Source organism: Aythya marila (assembly GCF_965140915.1).
Source record: "Aythya marila genome assembly, chromosome: 20".
NCBI lineage: Eukaryota > Metazoa > Chordata > Aves > Anseriformes > Anatidae > Aythya > Aythya marila.
The window spans coordinates 1,776,830-1,794,726 of record NC_139061.1 but is presented as its reverse complement, the minus strand read 5'-3'; the positions used below and the strand labels follow the sequence as shown (position 1 = coordinate 1,794,726).

At 43.0% G+C, this 17,897-nt stretch overlaps 1 protein-coding gene across 7 annotated transcripts in view; it reads left to right on the top strand.

Annotated features, from left to right (window-relative positions):
• AUTS2 (activator of transcription and developmental regulator AUTS2) overlaps positions 1-17,897 on the top strand; it is a 763,436-nt gene that overhangs the window by 688,326 nt on the left and 57,213 nt on the right. For all 7 annotated transcript variants that reach the window (XM_082776109.1, XM_082776112.1, XM_082776110.1 and 4 more), the window contains one exon: positions 1,729-1,777. In XM_082776109.1, coding sequence (XP_082632235.1) covers positions 1,729-1,777 — 49 coding nt within the window. The remainder of the gene's footprint in view (positions 1-1,728; positions 1,778-17,897) is intronic.

The window sequence follows — 17,897 nt, the reverse complement described above, 5'->3', positions numbered from 1 at the left end:
AAGGCTATGAAAGCACCGAGCATCTCTTAATTTGTTGGACTAGCACTGGACTGCTCTTTAAAGCACATGGCCTTCTTGATCTCTTCAATTTGTGCGTTATTCACATATTTTCATTAATTTAAGGAAACTCGTCACTGGATAATAAATCCATCATTGGGTAATAAATCCAGTGTTTACAAGGTATTTAATCGAGTAGAAATACACCAGCTCAGCTTTTAAATAAGCCAACAGTAATCTAGTAAAATCTGTCTAGAAGTCTAAAAAAGAATAAAGCCATTTTTAGTAGTTAATCATAGAAATCTTTTATGTTGTTAACTTGAGGGCAAGCAAATTATTTCAGTCTACTCTTACATGGTGATAGGCAGTCTGAACTGTATCTACTTATTTATCTATCAGTCGTTTCACACCTAAGTTCCTAGTATACTCGAGATACCTAATATATGTTGGTCATCTGGATGGTTTTTCTCTGGTTTTGAATTCAGAAATTCCTTCAATTTAACCAAAAATACAGCCTGCTTTCTGAATATACAATATTTTAAAATTATTTTTCTGGAACCAGTGAGAAAACAGTTTCTATTGGAAGACTAAAATCTTCCTCAATGTTGCATTTTTTTCCCCGTTTGCAATATTTTGTTACTGACCACAATTCTTTCTGTGCATTTTCAAAAAGGAGACTTTCTCTAAACGGAGCTGTAGCCAAGATGTAGTTCACAATTGAACAGCTCTCTGCATTTTGTGACTACAAAGATGCAATAAGTTTAAGCTTTAGGTGTGTGTTTGTGTGTACGCATACGTATTTTTGTGTGTGTGCCGCATACACATCTGTACACGGATGCATAAACTTAATGCTTTCTGCTTTTGGAATCAGGGACTTTGTAAAATCGTCATTTGCAGTGTTACGTTCCCTAGTCTGGTTTCTCGCCGTTACAGCTTTTGAAAAGAGGAGCTCAATGTTTTTGTGTGAAACTTAAGATATGGCTTTTAAATAATAGGTAGAAAGATGAACTGTAATTCTTGCATACAAACCACGGGATTAGATAAGGATCTAATGCAGTATTAGGAGGAAAAACCTCCCATAGATAAGGATGCCTTGATGAAAAATAAAATGGATTATGAGTTTGTAGAGAGCGTGGTGTCAAGAATCAATTATTCTGACGGAGACAAATCCTGTGTGGAAATATAAACTATACTAAATGCTAACAGTGGCTTTCTCTTTCAAAGAGTATATAGCATCAAGTTATAAAATTAATAACCTAAATTATCGTCACTGCTTTAAAATACTAAAAATCAAATGGTTGGCACAGTAGGGGTCTCCAAAAATACCTAAAAATGTAATTTAGAAACCCGCAATTCCTGAAATTGGGTTGTATGACTCAAAATCGTAGCTCTTCTCAGTTGCAAAATCGATGTCAGAATGTAGTGGATAATTACAGTACAAAAATACAGTTTGTGTGCAGCTAATACGTCGAATAAAAATAATTTCTTTCTTTATTAAATAGAGTCTTTCCAAATAAATATCTGCACTGCAGGGTGGTGAAGCACAGCCAAATAGCACCACCTTATGGACGTTTTCCTCTGAGGGTGCAGCTTCTCTTAGCTCACTTGGTTTTGTCACCTGATTTGTTTCTCTAAAATATGTATACATATGTGTGCGTGTAAATATAGTGCGTACCTTTTGAAATGTATCACTTGCAGAAAATGTAACTTCTTTTTTTATTGGTCTTTCAGGCATCTGATGCCAGCTCTGAAAAACTGTTCAACGCTGTTACAAATAAAGGTAAGACTGCAATTCACATCACAAACATATTTTTTCCCCATACATTTCTTTTCATGGCAATTTCAATGGGAGATGAAATGTAACTTGTCTTGCAGAAATGTCGCAATCAGCTTGTTAGTGCTTTTTATGTTTCTCTTGGTTTCAGACATGTTCTGTATGCTTGGTAATTGCTTTGCTTAAGCAATATAAAATAAAGGCTTTAAATAATGCAGTGCCTGCCAGGTCAGAATTAATTTAAATAACAATATTAGGGAATAGTTTATTTTACAAATGGCTTTAATTTAAGCTCATTTAAATAACTGTAAGAGTTTTCAAAATGTTTTAACTTGATTGTTACTCATCAGCTACATGATAGACATGGAATTATGAATAGCCAATTTGCACTGCTGACAGTAATAACCAGCCAACGTTTAGTATTCACAGGATAATAGTCATAAACCATGGCTTGCTGTGCTGTGTGCTTTCTGTAGAGTTAATAAATGATATAGAGGGCCACATTTAAATATTCAGTATCCCATTAATTTCCTCCAAACAGCAATCTAAAGAGAGAGTGGCTAATGATATAACAGTACATTAAGGGAAAACTTACCCTAAATCAGTGCCAGTGAGCTTCTGTGCAGAGCTTGTCCTGAAGCAGCATTATTAGAAAGACTGTCGGCTGTGGGGATGTATTTATTTATTTATTCATGTATTTATTGCATTGTTTTTGTGAGGAGGGCTGAGGGAGCGGCTCCAGACAAGAGTTGCGCCAATGAGTATAATTCAAAGCCTTTAAAATGCGTCAGCTTTTCCTCTGCTTTTCACCCCACTGTCCTACTTCTTAATGGCAGCGTGTAACTGCCTAGTAATAGGAATAGGGTGTGCTTCAAGCTGTAAACGCACAGTGTTTTAACTTACTGGGGTTTTGGAACACTTGAATAAGTCTTGAATAAGAAGGATGAGACACAGATTAATTTGGTATCTAGGTTTCTCTTTTTGGCCACGTGTGGATTTGTTTAGTGTTGCCCTGGGTGTTCCCCACCAGGCCAGGACTTTGGTTTATTATTCCGGTGGGTCATTCTGGTGTTGTTTTGTGTTTAATTCTGTGAAGTGGTTTTAAGTGGGGCAGCTATGTGACCCCAATATGTTTGGGATTCCCACACTGATACACCATCACTTCTGAGGTCTTCGGCTGCATATTGAATAATAATTACATTTAATTGCATTATGGATCCATATTCCTCTTTTTTTATGTAATAGCATCGTTTGGAAGTACCATTCAGATGGATGGTCTCGGTGGTCTAACTTGGTTATCTCACTTGGCAATCTGATAGATCTGTTTGGTTTAAATGAATTTACAGGTTTCCACCCAACCTGTCCACAGGCAGAGGTCACAGCCAAAAAGAAATTAAAAAAAAAAAAAAGGAAGAGTTTTGTGTTTGAGTGACTCTGTAGTACGTGTGCCTGTGTCTTAATTTTGCAAATTCGCTGTAAAAATCCACCATGGGGTTGGAGTAGCCATGGCCAGGGACTGGATACGGCCTGCAGGCAGGGCCCAGGGCCGGGGCTCCTGGGGGCTGACGGAGGAGGAGTAGGCCCCTCTTCCTCTTCCTCTGGTTTTCTTTTTGAACCCAGCACATTTCCCACATTCTTATTTGTGTTTACTTATGGAGGTTGATTCGTGGCATCTATTTGGTTGTGAATACCCATGCTTGACAGGGAGCCTTTTCTTCTGAGGTACTTTCTTTTGGTGATTTAGTTCCCTTGAAAGGATTAGGGTTTCTTTGTGTAGCCTAAAATCAACATAGGCTTTTCTAAGCTTTGCTTGGGAAACCATACACAAATAAGCTTTTTAGTTGATGGTAGATTATTCCTTTGCCCCTTATTTCCATCAAAATGGCGTCTTTCTTTTCTCCTCCTGAGTTTCCCCTTAAAGCCATATGCTAATTCCTGTTGGTAACATGAATGACAAGGGGAGAATCAATGCAAATCCAGGTGCGGCCAAACTAGGCTGACTGGTATTTTTTTTTTCTCCACTGGGAGAAAGAGATTAAGGGAAAAGAGGGCGGAAAAAGCATCAGGGACAGTTTTGTTAAAGGGATTAGCATTCAGACCGCTAAATATCAGGAAAAGAGCCTCAGAAAGATCCCCTGTTTGGGGATAATGTCAGTAATTGCTTGCAGCCAGGTGCAGGGGCTCTCGTTGTGGCCATGGTTGTTGCAAGGCTCTTGCCTTCTCCGAGTGTCTGCCCTGGAGACGGCTGACGACTGCCCGGGCGCTGTCAGTTTGATATATTCCAAGTTCAAGTTCTCTCCCTGCAATTCAGTCTGTTTGCTTCAAAGCCAGTTCTTCCCCTGTGTTGTCCGTGGCTGCTTTTGCCAAAAGCAATAAAAGTCACTTGTAAGAAAGGTCTCGTCTGCATTGGGTAAATCATGATGAAACCTTCAAAGCTCCTGGCTGAGAGACCAGGCTGGGAGGGCTCAGCAGACTGACAAGTGTGCATCCCTCCGCGTCCAGGGCCAGGCCTCTCTGACGTCCCTCAGCTACCTGTGTTTCACACATACTTCATGTCTTGCCACTTCTGGTTTTGCAGAATTCTTTACAGCTGAGGTAGCAGAAAATTACAGAAGTAATGTATTCACAAAGCAGGTAAAAATCCTAAAGTGTGTTAGGTTTCTGTCATTTGCTTGTAGACTGCAGGGCTGACGATGAGATCAAGCTCACGGTCTATGCGATTAGTATGGATGTATAATGTGAACCAGCCTTTTCCTCACAAATAGTAAAAATTAAAAAATCTAGGACAAAGTGGAAATTACCCCCCTGCTAAGCCTTCCTTGAAGGGGGGAATAAACCCATCAAAGAGAAGTCTCCCAGCATCCATTTGGGAGCTGGCTGCCCTTAGAGCTCAAGGGGAAGATGAGTCCTGTGAGATGTGGGAAGTGCCCCATGGATGTTGGGGCCCCTTGGGGCTGGGGTATGAGTCACAGCAGAGTGGTGCCATGTTTGAGAGAGCCATGGGGTTCCTATGTCAGCTCTTTGCCGCCACTGCTCCCTGAGGTCCCCAGCGCTGTGCCACATCTGCAGCAGTGCTGGGGATTTGGGAGGAACGTGGCCCTTTCCCCAGGGCAGGAATCGCTGTGGCTGCTGCTGAAATGAGTAGTCCCTTGTCATGTACCAGAGCCCTGGGCTCCATCATTTGGGCAGGAATTTATGTCGCAAAGCTTAAAATTACATAGGAAAATGATTGCTGTTGAAATCTGGGTGTCTATGTTGGGAGGTGAGCACCTATAATTGCTCTGTGGAGGAGGAATGGAAGAGAAGTGCATTGCCTGTCTGCAGCACCCCCTTTGTTCCCCCACTTGTGCAAGCTGTGCTTTCCAGTTCAGGATTGCTGCTTATAGTCATGGAGTCTGCAAAAGAACATAACTTCTACTTACATCAGAGCATCAACCTTAACACCATTAATCCTGGCCAAAATACAGGTTTCTGTTCATGAATTTTTGTAACATGACTTTCCAGCATAATTAAATTCCATTATCTGTTAATAATTTAAATAGACACATCTGAAGATGCAAAGCAGGCAGCTCCTACTACTGCTGTGTATTTAATTTATGTTAACTCCCTCCTACGTACCCTTGGAAAACAGCTTTTCCTGGAGGGAGAAATGAGTCCCAAAGTGATGAAGTTTCATTTGTGCTGTATATTGAAGTTTGCCTTTGATCAGAAACACAATTGGGCTGTTACAGCTTTTTATGTTCAAATTGTTTACAGGATGTTCATGTAAACTTTATGAATCCTTCTGCTTTGTGGCACCACCAGCTGTCAGGGAAATATTTATACTCTCAGCTGGAGGTAGATCAAGGCGTCTGGGTTACTAGTCCTCACTGGTGGCTGAAATACCGGTCAGATCAAGCCCTGGCTTTTTAGGTGGTTCTACAGGAAGATCCTTCCGTGGAAAAACAGGCGTATTGTTTTTTCTCCCCTCATCTTTGGTGAATCATTTCTTGAGGATCCTCTACAACATCTGTTTCTGTAAACAAGTCGGGAGCTCAAGCTGGCAAGTGCTTCTCCTTGCTGATCCAATCCACAGGGGATCCTTGGCTGTAGAGGAGAGCTCGCTCTAAGTAAGCCAGCCCCACACTGGCTCATCTTGAATACAACTGGATCTCCTAGCACACAGATGGCACATGTGCAGGATGAGCAGGAACACTGCCAGAGGACTGACTGCTTCCCCGGGGTCTGCAGGAGCCTTCCTAACAGCCTGCTGGGTATTCTCACCTTTGCTTTTGACTTTCTGGGGGTTGCTTTCTGCGTGCTTTGGTCCTCCGTGCTATGTCTGCTCACTGAAGTGTTTCTTCTGAGGTTGGTGTTAGGGCTGTGGAGCAATGCCAGGGCTGCGGGAACCCCCCATCGGCCAGAACCTCTGGGGCAGCTGAGTCACTGGGGCAGTTCTGCAGGCTTCTTTTTTTGTGGCTGTGGGGATGGGCTCGCCCTCCCAAAATGATGCCTTGACAATGGTGTCTCCTTGCCTTTCTAGTGGAGACTGCTGGTGGCTTTGGATCTCTCGGTTATGTTGTTTCTTGGGTTTCAAATGACTTTTCAGCATTTTCCATGTGAAAGTTCAGTGTCTCATTAGCAAGGGACTGAGCTCTGTAAAATGTCTCCTGTTTTGAAGACCCCAGGTTTCTTGTGCCAGTGAGTTAGATTAGAAGAAACGTTGCATCACTTCACTATAACTTCCAAGTCAGGCAGACGAAAAAGCCAACACATGTCTTGAGACGGTCGTTTGTTCTAGTGCACAAAAGAGCAAGGCAGTTATTTCTGTGTCATGAAGGCTTTATCTGAGCGAGGAATTTGTTGCATAACTTCCCCTTATGGCTGCATCTCCTGTGCACAAATGGCTCCTGCCCATCAGTATACTTCTTATACCCTCTGCTTTACGTGCTGGAGGGCTTTTTTGGCTGGGGTATGGGTGTCAGGACCCCCAGTGCTGGGGGAGGTAATAGTAATTTTAGCTGCAAGAAAAATTCCCTGGATAATGGGATATGCCCAAAGAGGTGGTAAGGTCAGAGGTAGCTTTTTCGAAAACCTTTCAGATTCTTAAATCTGAAAATTTACAATCTTACAGCACAGGAGCCTTCCAAGGCTTCACTGATAATTTTGAATTTAATCATTCAAAGCAAAACCAAACCATAAAAGAGCCAGAGCCAGGCATGGGTGTTTCCAAAATAACTGAAATAGGCAGTTGACAGCATTGTTCTGGGAAGCCTTGTCCACTTGAACTTGTATCAAGTACCCTTTGGTCTCAGGTGCTGATTGTATTCCTCTAAGTTCTCTTAAGGCTGTCGGTCTTAGCAAAGTCAAATGATTCCAGTGTCAGTGAGCAAAACGACAATATTTACTAATGCATAATTGTGTCTGTTCTGGAGAAAGTATTTGCTTTACAGATTAAACTATATTTGATTTTCTCAAAAAAAGGCTTATCAGCTCTGGGCTGCAAAATAACCAGTGGTAATCAATTCAAAATAAGGTGGAAAAATTCTTAAGGATAAGAGTGGTTTGTTGACAAGGGTCTTGACTTGACATACCTCCAGATGAGTGGAGTCCAGGCTGGAGCCTGGCATGAGATTTCATAAATGGAGCATCCTGCAGACCTCCCATATCTGGCCTGCTGTTAGTCTCTCCCTTGTAATAAAATGTTGTTTTCTCTGAAAATGTATGTTTATTTAACTAGGTCTCTTTTTGCTTCACAATCTGGATTCCATTCAGTCAGTTACCACTCCAATTAACTAACAATTATTTAACATTAACAGTAATTACAGACGCCAGTTAAGCGCCTACAGATGTCAACTGTTAGCTTTGTACCTAATCACTCAATGAAATGGAGAAAGTTCAACAAACATCAATTAGCCAAGCAATTAGTATGAGGTAGGAAAGAGCATGTTATCGTGTGTGAGCTGATTCAATTTATTTTATTTTGTCAGTAAAACACACGCACGCAGACAAGCAGCAGTAAGTCGCCGAGATTAGATAAAGCTATTGTTTTGCTGTTTATACAAGACTTTTTCCCTCCTCTTCTTTTTCATACATAACTTAAATGCGCTTTGCCAGGCGTTTGTTATCTTATCAAATACATTGCATTTCAATTGGAAAAGCACTGCAATGTCATTTTCAGCAGAGGTGGAGGCTGTTGACGTGGGGTTTAGATGTGAGTGTGCCCCAGCAGAGCTGTCCCCGTAGCTGGGCTGCTCCCACCTGCACCTGCAGCGTGGACCCAGCGCACTTACGCAATGGCTGCACGGGTCCAGATAACACCAAGCACCATTAATTGGTTCCTCCATCTCATTTATCGATGTATTTAACGCTGCTATTTGCTTGACTCAGCTAGAAAACTGCGCAAAGTGGTTTGCTTCGTCTGTGGGCAGCAGGGGTTGAGCTGCCCCAGCCGTGGGGCACCGGCTGCCCGGAGAGCACCGTGTGCTCATGGGGCTTGAAGGAAAAAGAAGGAATGGGCCATAAATTCATTTTACCACCAGGAAAAAAAAAAAAATGGTTATCTCTAGCTGTGCAAGCCTCTCTTTTAAGGTCTGTTGAAGACCTGTAGACCAGTATGCAGTGCGTGCCGTACGCAGGGGTGCCCGGGCTTCCCGAACACCCCCTGTGCCACTCGCCCACCAATTCCCCTCTGCCACCTGCTTTTTGGCAGGATCTGCTGTCTCCTTGCTTGGCACCATTTCGCTCAGGCTGTCTTACATCCAACTACTGCTAATTTAAAAAAAAAAAAAAAAAAAAGCACTCCGAAGTATCTCACATCCTACAGTTATGTATCAGTCTTGACACTCTGGATGTCAGTAGGAGTTTCACAGGGACAGCTATATGAATTGTGCTTTTCTTTCCTTTTTATTTTTTTCAAGTAAAAGTCTTGGTAGTTGCTTCAAAAATCAGAGCAAATGGACGCTTTTCTTCCCATTTTTAACTGTCCCCCAAACAAGAACGCCTTTCAACTTCATCACAGTGCCGACATATTTTAAATGTTTTTCCATATAAAATGATCCCACAAAATATGATATTATTTTATCATGCAGACTGCCCACAGAAGTCAGTAGAGTTATTTGAATTAGTCATTGTTTTCCGGAGTGTGGGAACAGATGTGGAAAACCACAGGCAGATCTCTCCCTTGCTTTCCAAAGTCTCAGCTGGCTTTTTTTTTTTTTTTTTTTTTTTTTTTTTTTTTAGAAAAACACACACACACACAGTCTGAGCATGTGAAGAAACCCTTAAATGTGTGACTTAAGTGCAATAATATTTGTCTGAGTAGGCAGAAAGACTGAAATAAAGCTTCTAAGTGAGAACTACTGTGTTCATTCCAGCAGCAATGAATACCTTGCAAAGGATGATACTTTAAACTGGTGACTTTTAGCTTTTTCATGGCTCAGCACTTGTTGGTCCAAAAGTAAAGGAGGGGCCTTGCTGTAAAGAGACACCACCATTTCTCCAGATCCAGAGAGGGCTGGAAGAGGCCGTTATTGCTTTCATGCAGCAGAACAAACAGACTCTAATTTGTCCTCATTTAGACTTCAGTTCAGTAACCTGCTTCATCGCATGACTGACCCTAAACACTTGTTAACACGGAGAGTTTACTTAAGTGCTTTGCTGGGTGAAGGCCACAGGGGTAAATCCCGTGACACCCTGGAGACTTTCAGTCACTCAGGAATCACTTTTATTTTCTTCCTTTTTTTAATATTTCACCCAAGTGCACCTGTGTTAGTGAGGGGATGCTGCCCAGAGGGGCTCAAGCCCCTGCCACTGGCTGCTGTCCCCAGGGGGTCCTGCTCTCGTCCCCACCTTGCTGCCACCCTGGTGCTTGGTGGAGTCTGTGAGCTGGGTTCATCACCTCACCAGCAAACCAAACGCTGCAAGAAAAGGGCAATGATTTCACAGCCTGCTGCTGCCAGACCTGGCGCAAAGGACTGGGCAGAGGCAGCGGAGAGAGGCTGGATCAGCCCAGCCACAGCACAGCTTCACTCTGGGATCGTTCCGTCCTGATGAAATTATTTAGTGTAACATGAACTATTTTCCAGGCTAGATTTGACTAGCGCTGGCCTGCGCTGCTGCCAGGAGCATGCTGAGCAATGCTTCAAGTAGTGAGAGAGAGTGTGTTTCTGAAAGGGTGTTAGGCAGCATCCAGCAAGCTGTTTAAAAAAGACAGTGTAAATGTATACTTAAAAAGTTGCAAACAGAAGAGTAGATAAACTTGATTTAAGTGCCTTTTAGAAGAGTTAATGACCTTGACTTACATATACTAGAAGAGTAAGGCACAAGCTATTTTTTTTCCCTCTTTACTTACCCAAAAATATTTCTGAAGACTTTGACTTTTTTTTTTTTTTTTTTTTTTTTTAAAGCTTAATATATTCAAAGTGGGACCCAGGAAGAATTTCCAGGTCTGAGAGTTCTGGACTCAAACCCCACTTGACTGCTAGCACCTGTGTTTACTTGAGCAGGATTTCCCCCAGTGCATGAAATCCTGGGTTCAGGCATGCTCACAGCTTTCCCATACCTTTGTGGGGCCACGTACCTTCTACCTAAATCCTGTTCATGCCCAAAGGAACTCCCCAAGCCCTGTGTCACCCCGCTTGCCCAGAGCTATTCAGGAGTCATTCACAGTACTTGGAGCGTGGGCCAAACCCCCTTCTTCTCCAGCGCTCTATGGGTACCTTGTGGCTGGGTCAGCACCGTGCTCCACGGTTCCTTTATGGGTTTCCACAAAACATCGCGGTGGCAGTAGGTGAGGTGGATTTGGAGGACTTGGACTGTCTGGGTCAACGCTTTGCTCATGATGAGGGGAACAGCGAGCGACGCGTGGCATCGCTGGTGCTTGTGGCTTACTGATTTTTGTTAGCATTAGAGGGCTGGGGAGAGGGATGAGGCATAGTGCTGCTGAGCTCCTGCAGCAATTTGGTGTCGTTTCCAACTATTTCAAGTTAGCGGGCAGTTCTGAAAATTGGAGCCAAAGTAATTTGAGTGGCTTGTAATAGGAAGCAGCTGCTGCAGAGCAAGTTGTGTCCTAAGAAAAATGGCTTTATGAAAATAGGTCTGCTGAGTAATAAAGCCACAAATTAATACTTAGTTCATTTACTAGGTTGTTAGTCCCATAAGCACTTAAAATGCATTTGTTAAAAGAAACAGCATTATAAAAATCAATTGCAGATGAGCAATACCCCCGGTTTTACTTCTGTTTGCTGGTTTTTATCGTTGGCTGTTCATACAAGTACTGCCTCTGCAGATTTCAGCAGGTGTGACTGCTCCATGGGCATTACAGTCTCCGTTGCTTTGCCACAAAGCAATTTGGGATTAGGTTTTGCTGGGTAGAACAATGACACCATTTTGTTCTGTCCCATGGTAGTAACTGGGTTTCATTCCTCTCCTTGCTTGTGTTTCTGAGAAAAATGATTTTCAAAATCTAACTTTGGCAGTTTTTTAGTTTTTTTAGCACGACCTGTCTCAGAGGAGGGGTGAGAAGCTGTGCCAGTGGTACAGCATTATAAATCTCCAACCTCAACTCCACTGCTGCTTTGAAACTTGAACTAACAGCTCTGCTTGGCGCTTTGGGGTAGTGCAAGGAGCACATAGTCAGTAAGGGAGCTGATCCTCAGTTTATTTGGTTGTGGAGGGCAGTGAGATGCTTCTAGCTTTGCTAGATGGACAAGGATACTGAGTTTCTGATGCCTTTTAGAAAGATCTTCTTAATTCTTTCTCTTCTCCTTGGATCTGACCACATCTAGATGAGGTACCTGAACAACTGCAGGTACTCTTGACACTCTTCCTGGGGTCTGAACAAGGCTTATTGAATTGACTGGGAGAAATAGGATGAACTCATGGGTTCTCACCTCACTTCTTCATGAAGAAAGACAGAGGAACAATCTTGGTCTTCAATTCAGTCGTAATTCATTGCCAGATGTTCAGTGTTGTGTTTCTACCCTCCAATCAAGTGAGTGTTGGTTTTGAAGTGAGGATTGTTGGTGGATGAATAAACAGCCTTCTTTTTCTTTGGGATCTGGGAAAGAGTTGTCATGTGGATGGAAAAATGAGAAGCTGTTAGTATTTCAGAAAGAGCAATGAGGAGCATAGTGCTGACCAGGTTCTCTGAACACTCGCATCCAGCTGAAATGAGAGCATGCTCAGAAACAATATGAGCAATCACGAAACACCGTATGTGTCGTCTTTCACCACACCAAAAGAAATCCTGAGATTATATCAGACGTGCTTAAAGCAGACCACTCTGGATAGCGTGTTTTGAAGACCGTGGTTCTTGAGTAACTGGCTCATTATAAATACAGTTCATATTTGAACAGTCACGTCTGATTGCAGAATAGGTGAACAACCCTTAGAGTACACAAGCGATTGCATGTAGGCTGCTAGACAGATTAACTCATGCTGACACCAGTTGTGTAACCGTGCCTGCGGTGCTGCGCGTGGCCGCACACTCTGTACGTACAGACTTCATAAGCCATCTGAGGCCAGATCCGCTGCCCCTTGCCACGAATGGATGGGTTCCTTTCAACTCGGTTCAGACTCCAAGGCAAATCCTTGTCTTTCAGGTCAGAAGATCATCCTTGAGCATTTATGAGGCTGAACCAAAACCAAATGGTTCTATGGGGAAAATTAGCGAACTCTTGCTTGTTTCATTGTTGCAAAGGTCACTTTTATTTTCTTTCAGCCTTTCTCCATGCTACTGTCAGGTTTCCTTCCTAAAAATGGCCTTCAGTACCTGCTGTTGTGTTTTCCCTGTGGTTTCTCTAGATGCATTGTCCCCAAAGTATGCTTGGCAGGAAGAGAAATGAGAGTGCTCACCTCTGTTGCGAGTGGTAGATTAGTGCCAGTCTGCCTATAGAGTGCTTTCCTGTACATGCATCTGCATAAACATTTTACAAAAATAACTCTCTTCTTCCAGTGACCCTCTGTAAAAGATCATGGCCCAGCGCTGTGAGGTCAACAAGTGCTTTCTGTCCATTCTGTGATGCAGACAGGAATCTCTGTAAAGCCTGTGCTGATAAAACCCAGTTTGATCAGTGAGAGAAGCATGAAACGTTTCCTCAAGTCTTTGTAGTGATGACCAACACCATTATTTCCCAAAGCTGCCTCTGCAGAGCCCAGTCCTGTGGCATGTCAGTCATGCTTGTGGGCATGGTGAGTGTGAATCCAGCTTGCTGGAACAGCCACATGAACAGCAGGTGAAAGCCACAGCTCAGGGGGAAAGAATCTGTGTCCTGCCCTCCTTCTTAACAGATTTGCGATGTCTTACCTCTGTTGTGAGTCTTCCTCTTCCAGTGATGGATCTTGATTGACTTTATTTTCCCTGTCTGTTTCCACATCTGCTCCCCATATCTATATGCTGGCTTTTATTCTTATATAATAAGTCTTTGGACCATCTTTTGGCCCATTTGCACAGCCCCTACACTGTTGAAACCAGGCCCAAGGCTGGGGCTTGTGGGAATTGCTGTAATACAATTAAAGGATGATAATAATCATCTGGCAAGCTGTTACACTTGTCTGGAAAGGGCTGGGTAATATGTGCAAGTGGGACAAGTCTGCACATCTTCTGAATTAATAAAAAATTAAGTTTGTTGGCAATCCGCATGTAGTAGATTAACACCTTGCTTAAATAGGTAGCTGACAACTTCAAGGGGGGGGTTGGCGCTTTAATAGTTAAGCTGGTTTTCTTTGTCTTCACATGCCCTGTCCGGCATCTCATCTCATTCAAAGAACCTAATTGCTCTCCGGTTTTTCAACAGCACATCATTTTAGCACCTCGCTGCCAAGACAGTTATTCACCTAAAGGCCTCATTATGTTTTGCCAGTACATCAGGGGGCCAAAAATAACTTGACAGTATCTGCTCAATACTCAGGTCTCTACACGACAAACCAATAATTGGGTGAAGCAGACCCTAAGCACAGTGTAGCTGACACAGACCCCTGTGTGCCCAGCCCTGAACAACAGCAGCTGCTGCTCTGACCGACCAGCTCAGAGGCAGCCCTTGGGCAGGACACAGGACGACAGCTTTGGAAGCATCCTGGTGGTTACTGCAGCGAGGGTCTCCTCTGCAGGCTGTGCCAAGTCTCTGCCATTTTCCTGCAGGTGAATGGCTGACATCTTAGAACAGAGGCTGAACAACAGAATTTGAAAAAGCAAAAGCACTCATGTGCTGTCATCCAAGAGGGCTTATGGGTGGGCCAGGAAATGATCCATCTTCCCCTTTTAATCTGATCTTATAATTAATTTAAAGTTGATTGCTGCGAGTGGCTGTGCATACTTAAAAATTAGATTAGCCAGTAAATTGTCTCTAATGATGGTTTTTATTGCTCTGGTAGTTTACACAAAAGCAATGAACGTGCCTTTGTTTGGAGCACTTTGATGTATCCGGAGAGGGCAGGAACAGACAGCATCGGGGTCCCCAAAGGTGGCGAGGGCTCCCTGTTAGGGCAGACACTGCTGGTCATCGTCCCTTGCGCCCCTGAACGTCTTGCTGCCACGGCATGCACTGTGCTGCCACCAGGCATTGTGCCCTGACTTTCCATCCTGGAGCATCCCCAACCTCTTTGAGGCACAGGCCCTAAATCGCCCTGTTTGTCGTCTTGGCAAACCCCAAATTTTCAGAGGCTGCTGCCGCTTTGTGCTGCCGTGTATCAGTAGTGGTGCAGCTGCACGCAGTAAAGCACACCAGGGGCCTTTAGCATTTAGTATGTTATATTACTAATCCTGTGCAACTTAGTGTATATGATAAAGTAGAGTGGATATGTTAAGAAGTGTTTGACAGGTGCCGTAACTTAAAATTTCATGGGATTGCTCCTTTTCTTAACACTAATGCTACCATCTGTGTGCATACAAATCATCAGTTTCAGCCACATAAATGCAGGTGCACATGCACACAGGTCATACTGGCAGCCTAGCATGGGATTAGGATTTTCCTGTTGAATTCCCCGTGCTTGCTTTTTAGGCATAATCAATGTTAGCAAACAGTGAGGCAGAGGAATAAGGGGCATTGCAGTGCTACTGAAAGTTGTTCATAAAGATGCTAACGCAGGGAAAGTTTGTTGTTTTGGCAAAGAATCTGTAGCATTTTTCTGCAACATTTTATGGTTCTTTGGCTGCTAGCCCTTAAAAGCAGGAGTGGCAAAAAAAGCTCTTCCAGTTAGAGAACTAAGTAAACTTCAAAGCCTAAAAAGATCCATCTAATTTGTAGGTAAAAGTTTGCTTTCATAATTACCATGCCTGTGTTGTTTATTCTAGTACATCTATAGTGAGATAAATTATTTGCAAATGAAAACAAATACAAGGCAAAGAATGTGATTCAATCTTTGAGCTGATTCTTCAGAAGAATGATAAACAGTTTTTAGCAGTTTTCTTTGGAAATGTAGGTTTTGTTTGCTTTCCTTTGGCTTACCATGGAAAAATGATTGCTGCTTATAATTGATAGTTTATCGCTGTACCTACATTTTCTCTCTGCAACTTAAACTTTGTCCTTTGTAGATAGAGGGAGTATGTTCTGTTAGGCTATGTTTTTAATATATAAAAAGCATGCAGATAACTTGCTGTGACAGGCAGACGCTAAATGATTTCACTAGATCTCTGGCAGCTCAGACTTTTCTGAAAAAGAAAGAAATTGCTTATACTCTATTTACCTTTTCCCCCGAGGAGTACATGTGAGGTGTAGGCATCGCGTACTTTTTGACGTGTTATATTAGGGCTTTGTATTCATCACAGCAAAACCCAGCCCAGAAGCAAGTTCACCGAAGGCTATTTGGTGGTGTAACATGCCGAACCTTGCCTTGTAAACAGGAACATTCCTCTGATTTTATTCAGTAGTGAGCGTTGTGCTAAATGGGAGCTTCACAGAGTAATAATTCATGTCATACTCTGAAGATTAGGAATGTACAGGAACAGGACTGGAGACGCTTAAATTTAAGTATAAAATTTTAAAACTACAAGCAGCACAAGAGAATAACTCAGGAAATGCAGTTTATCATGCATATGAGCTGGAGAAGATGAGGTATGGAACAAGAAAGTCCACAGAAGTGGATTTGTGTGGGAGACGTTCTGCAGCTTTTTGATGCAAAAGACATTAAGAACAACCAAGATACTTGGAAGTATTCAAAGAACAGTGCGGATAAATAATCACCATCACACTATATGGAAAATTCTTTGGTGCTGGGCTAAGTGCTCCTTGAGTTAGAGTTTGGGGGGATTTTTGGCCCACAGACTGCCAAGGGAGCACAGTTTAATGCAGTTCATGTGGTTTCTCAGCACAACCTTGCCCAACTTCAACTAACACAAGCCCTCCTGAGAACACCGTATTTTTGCTTCAGTGGCTTATTTGAGTCAGCTTCAACATGTTCTTATCGGATTTTAAATCCTGAGAGCCACGTGTTCATGGGCTTGTGTGTCCATGCCACCTCTCACTGTTTTAATGCTCTGAAATTACTTTTTTAATTAATGCTGTACAAAGAGCACCACTGCTCTAGTCCCTTCATACGAATAAAAGGATGGCAGATGGTCTGGGTGTGACACAGGCAGAAAAGCTGGTATTTTGGGACAAAAGTGTGCTTTCAGCTTCACTTGTGTAATTTTGAGTAACATGGTTGAAATGAGCTTATGTGGATTTGTGGAGGTGGAGACAGGCTGAGAGTTAAGTCCCCTGGTAACATTTCAGATCCCATTTTCTCACATGAAGGAAATGTAGATCCAGGCATTACTTGGACAGCAGCGGTTAGTTTTCAGGACAAAAGGTTTTACAGTTATGAGCTATTAAAAACATTTGACTTAAAAGACAAACCAAAATTACAGAGCCCCATTTCTCTCCTATACATTTGCAGGAATGCAGTTTCAAATGCATATATCTATGTATGTTTTTAATAATGCTCCGTCGTTTGGCATGGTATCTTGCCAAAAATGAAATCATTAATGAACTCCACAGGGCATTTATGCAGATCCAAGGCGGCTCATTATGTCTATTTTTAAGTACATTGCTGTGTTGATGGCAAGGGGAATTTGTTGAAACCTGTAGTGTAAAACTTGTAATTGTGTTTGCTAACACTTGCAAAAGATTACAAATGTGATCCGAAGCCCTTTGAAGTCAAGAGGAGTAATGGGATCATTAGCGTAGGAATTAGTACATGTTTTTCTAACTGGGAGCATCTGCAGAGTGCTTTGGGAAAAGCTTCCCTCCCATCCTGTCCCGTTCCATCCTGTCCCATCCTCTCCTGCCTGACGAGCACACACGGCGCTGGCAGGACCCTGGGGCTCCTGCAACAGATCTGCATGCTGAGGCTGGCTTTGGGTGCCAAAGCTGCTCGGCCTTACAGCCAGTGCTGTGGCTAACACTGGGCAACTGCCTCCGTGTGTGGGAGGCGTGTGGTGTGACTCTCCCATGTTGGCAGGCTGAATATTCCCCGGAAAAGATGTTTTCTCCCCAGCGACATATGCACAGCCACATTACCACCGTACAAACTTACCCTTCTCAAGCAATTGAAACAAAAGGGCATGAGAGCCAAAAGCAACCACAGATTTTTTGTACAGTGAGGTGGCAGGAGCCTCCTGTTGCAGTGGGAGGTGAACGTGAACAAATAATATGTACGTCTCTGCAGAAGCAGAGGAGATGTTTAGCTTTCTGCTGGTGTTCGGGTCTCTGCAGGTATTTAATGGGTTTTGCTGAGACATGCTCCCGATTGTAAAATGGTTCTGGAGCTGACAGACTTTGCTCAAGGCAAATTCTTTTCATTAAAAAAGGATTTAACTAATTAGACCCGACTGTCGACTGACAGGTTAATTGATAAGGGAAGTGGGCCCAGTAACCCGGAGGTGAGATTATATTGGGACTTTAAATCTTTATAGTCTCTGATAAAACTTAGTCTTCCACTGGAATGTCAGAGAAATCATGCTGGCTTTTTTACAGGGCGCAATGCCTGAAAAGGCCTGCAAAAAATCTCAGTTTCCTAAAATTCATTTTTCAAAACAGGTTGGATCTGGCAACTTATTCTAAGATAAGGCTCACTGAAGGCAATCCAGGGGAAGCTTTGCACATTTGTATGCTTGGGCTCATGGCTGGGGCCGCCAGGTAGTTCGTGTGTAACTTTTTCATTTCTT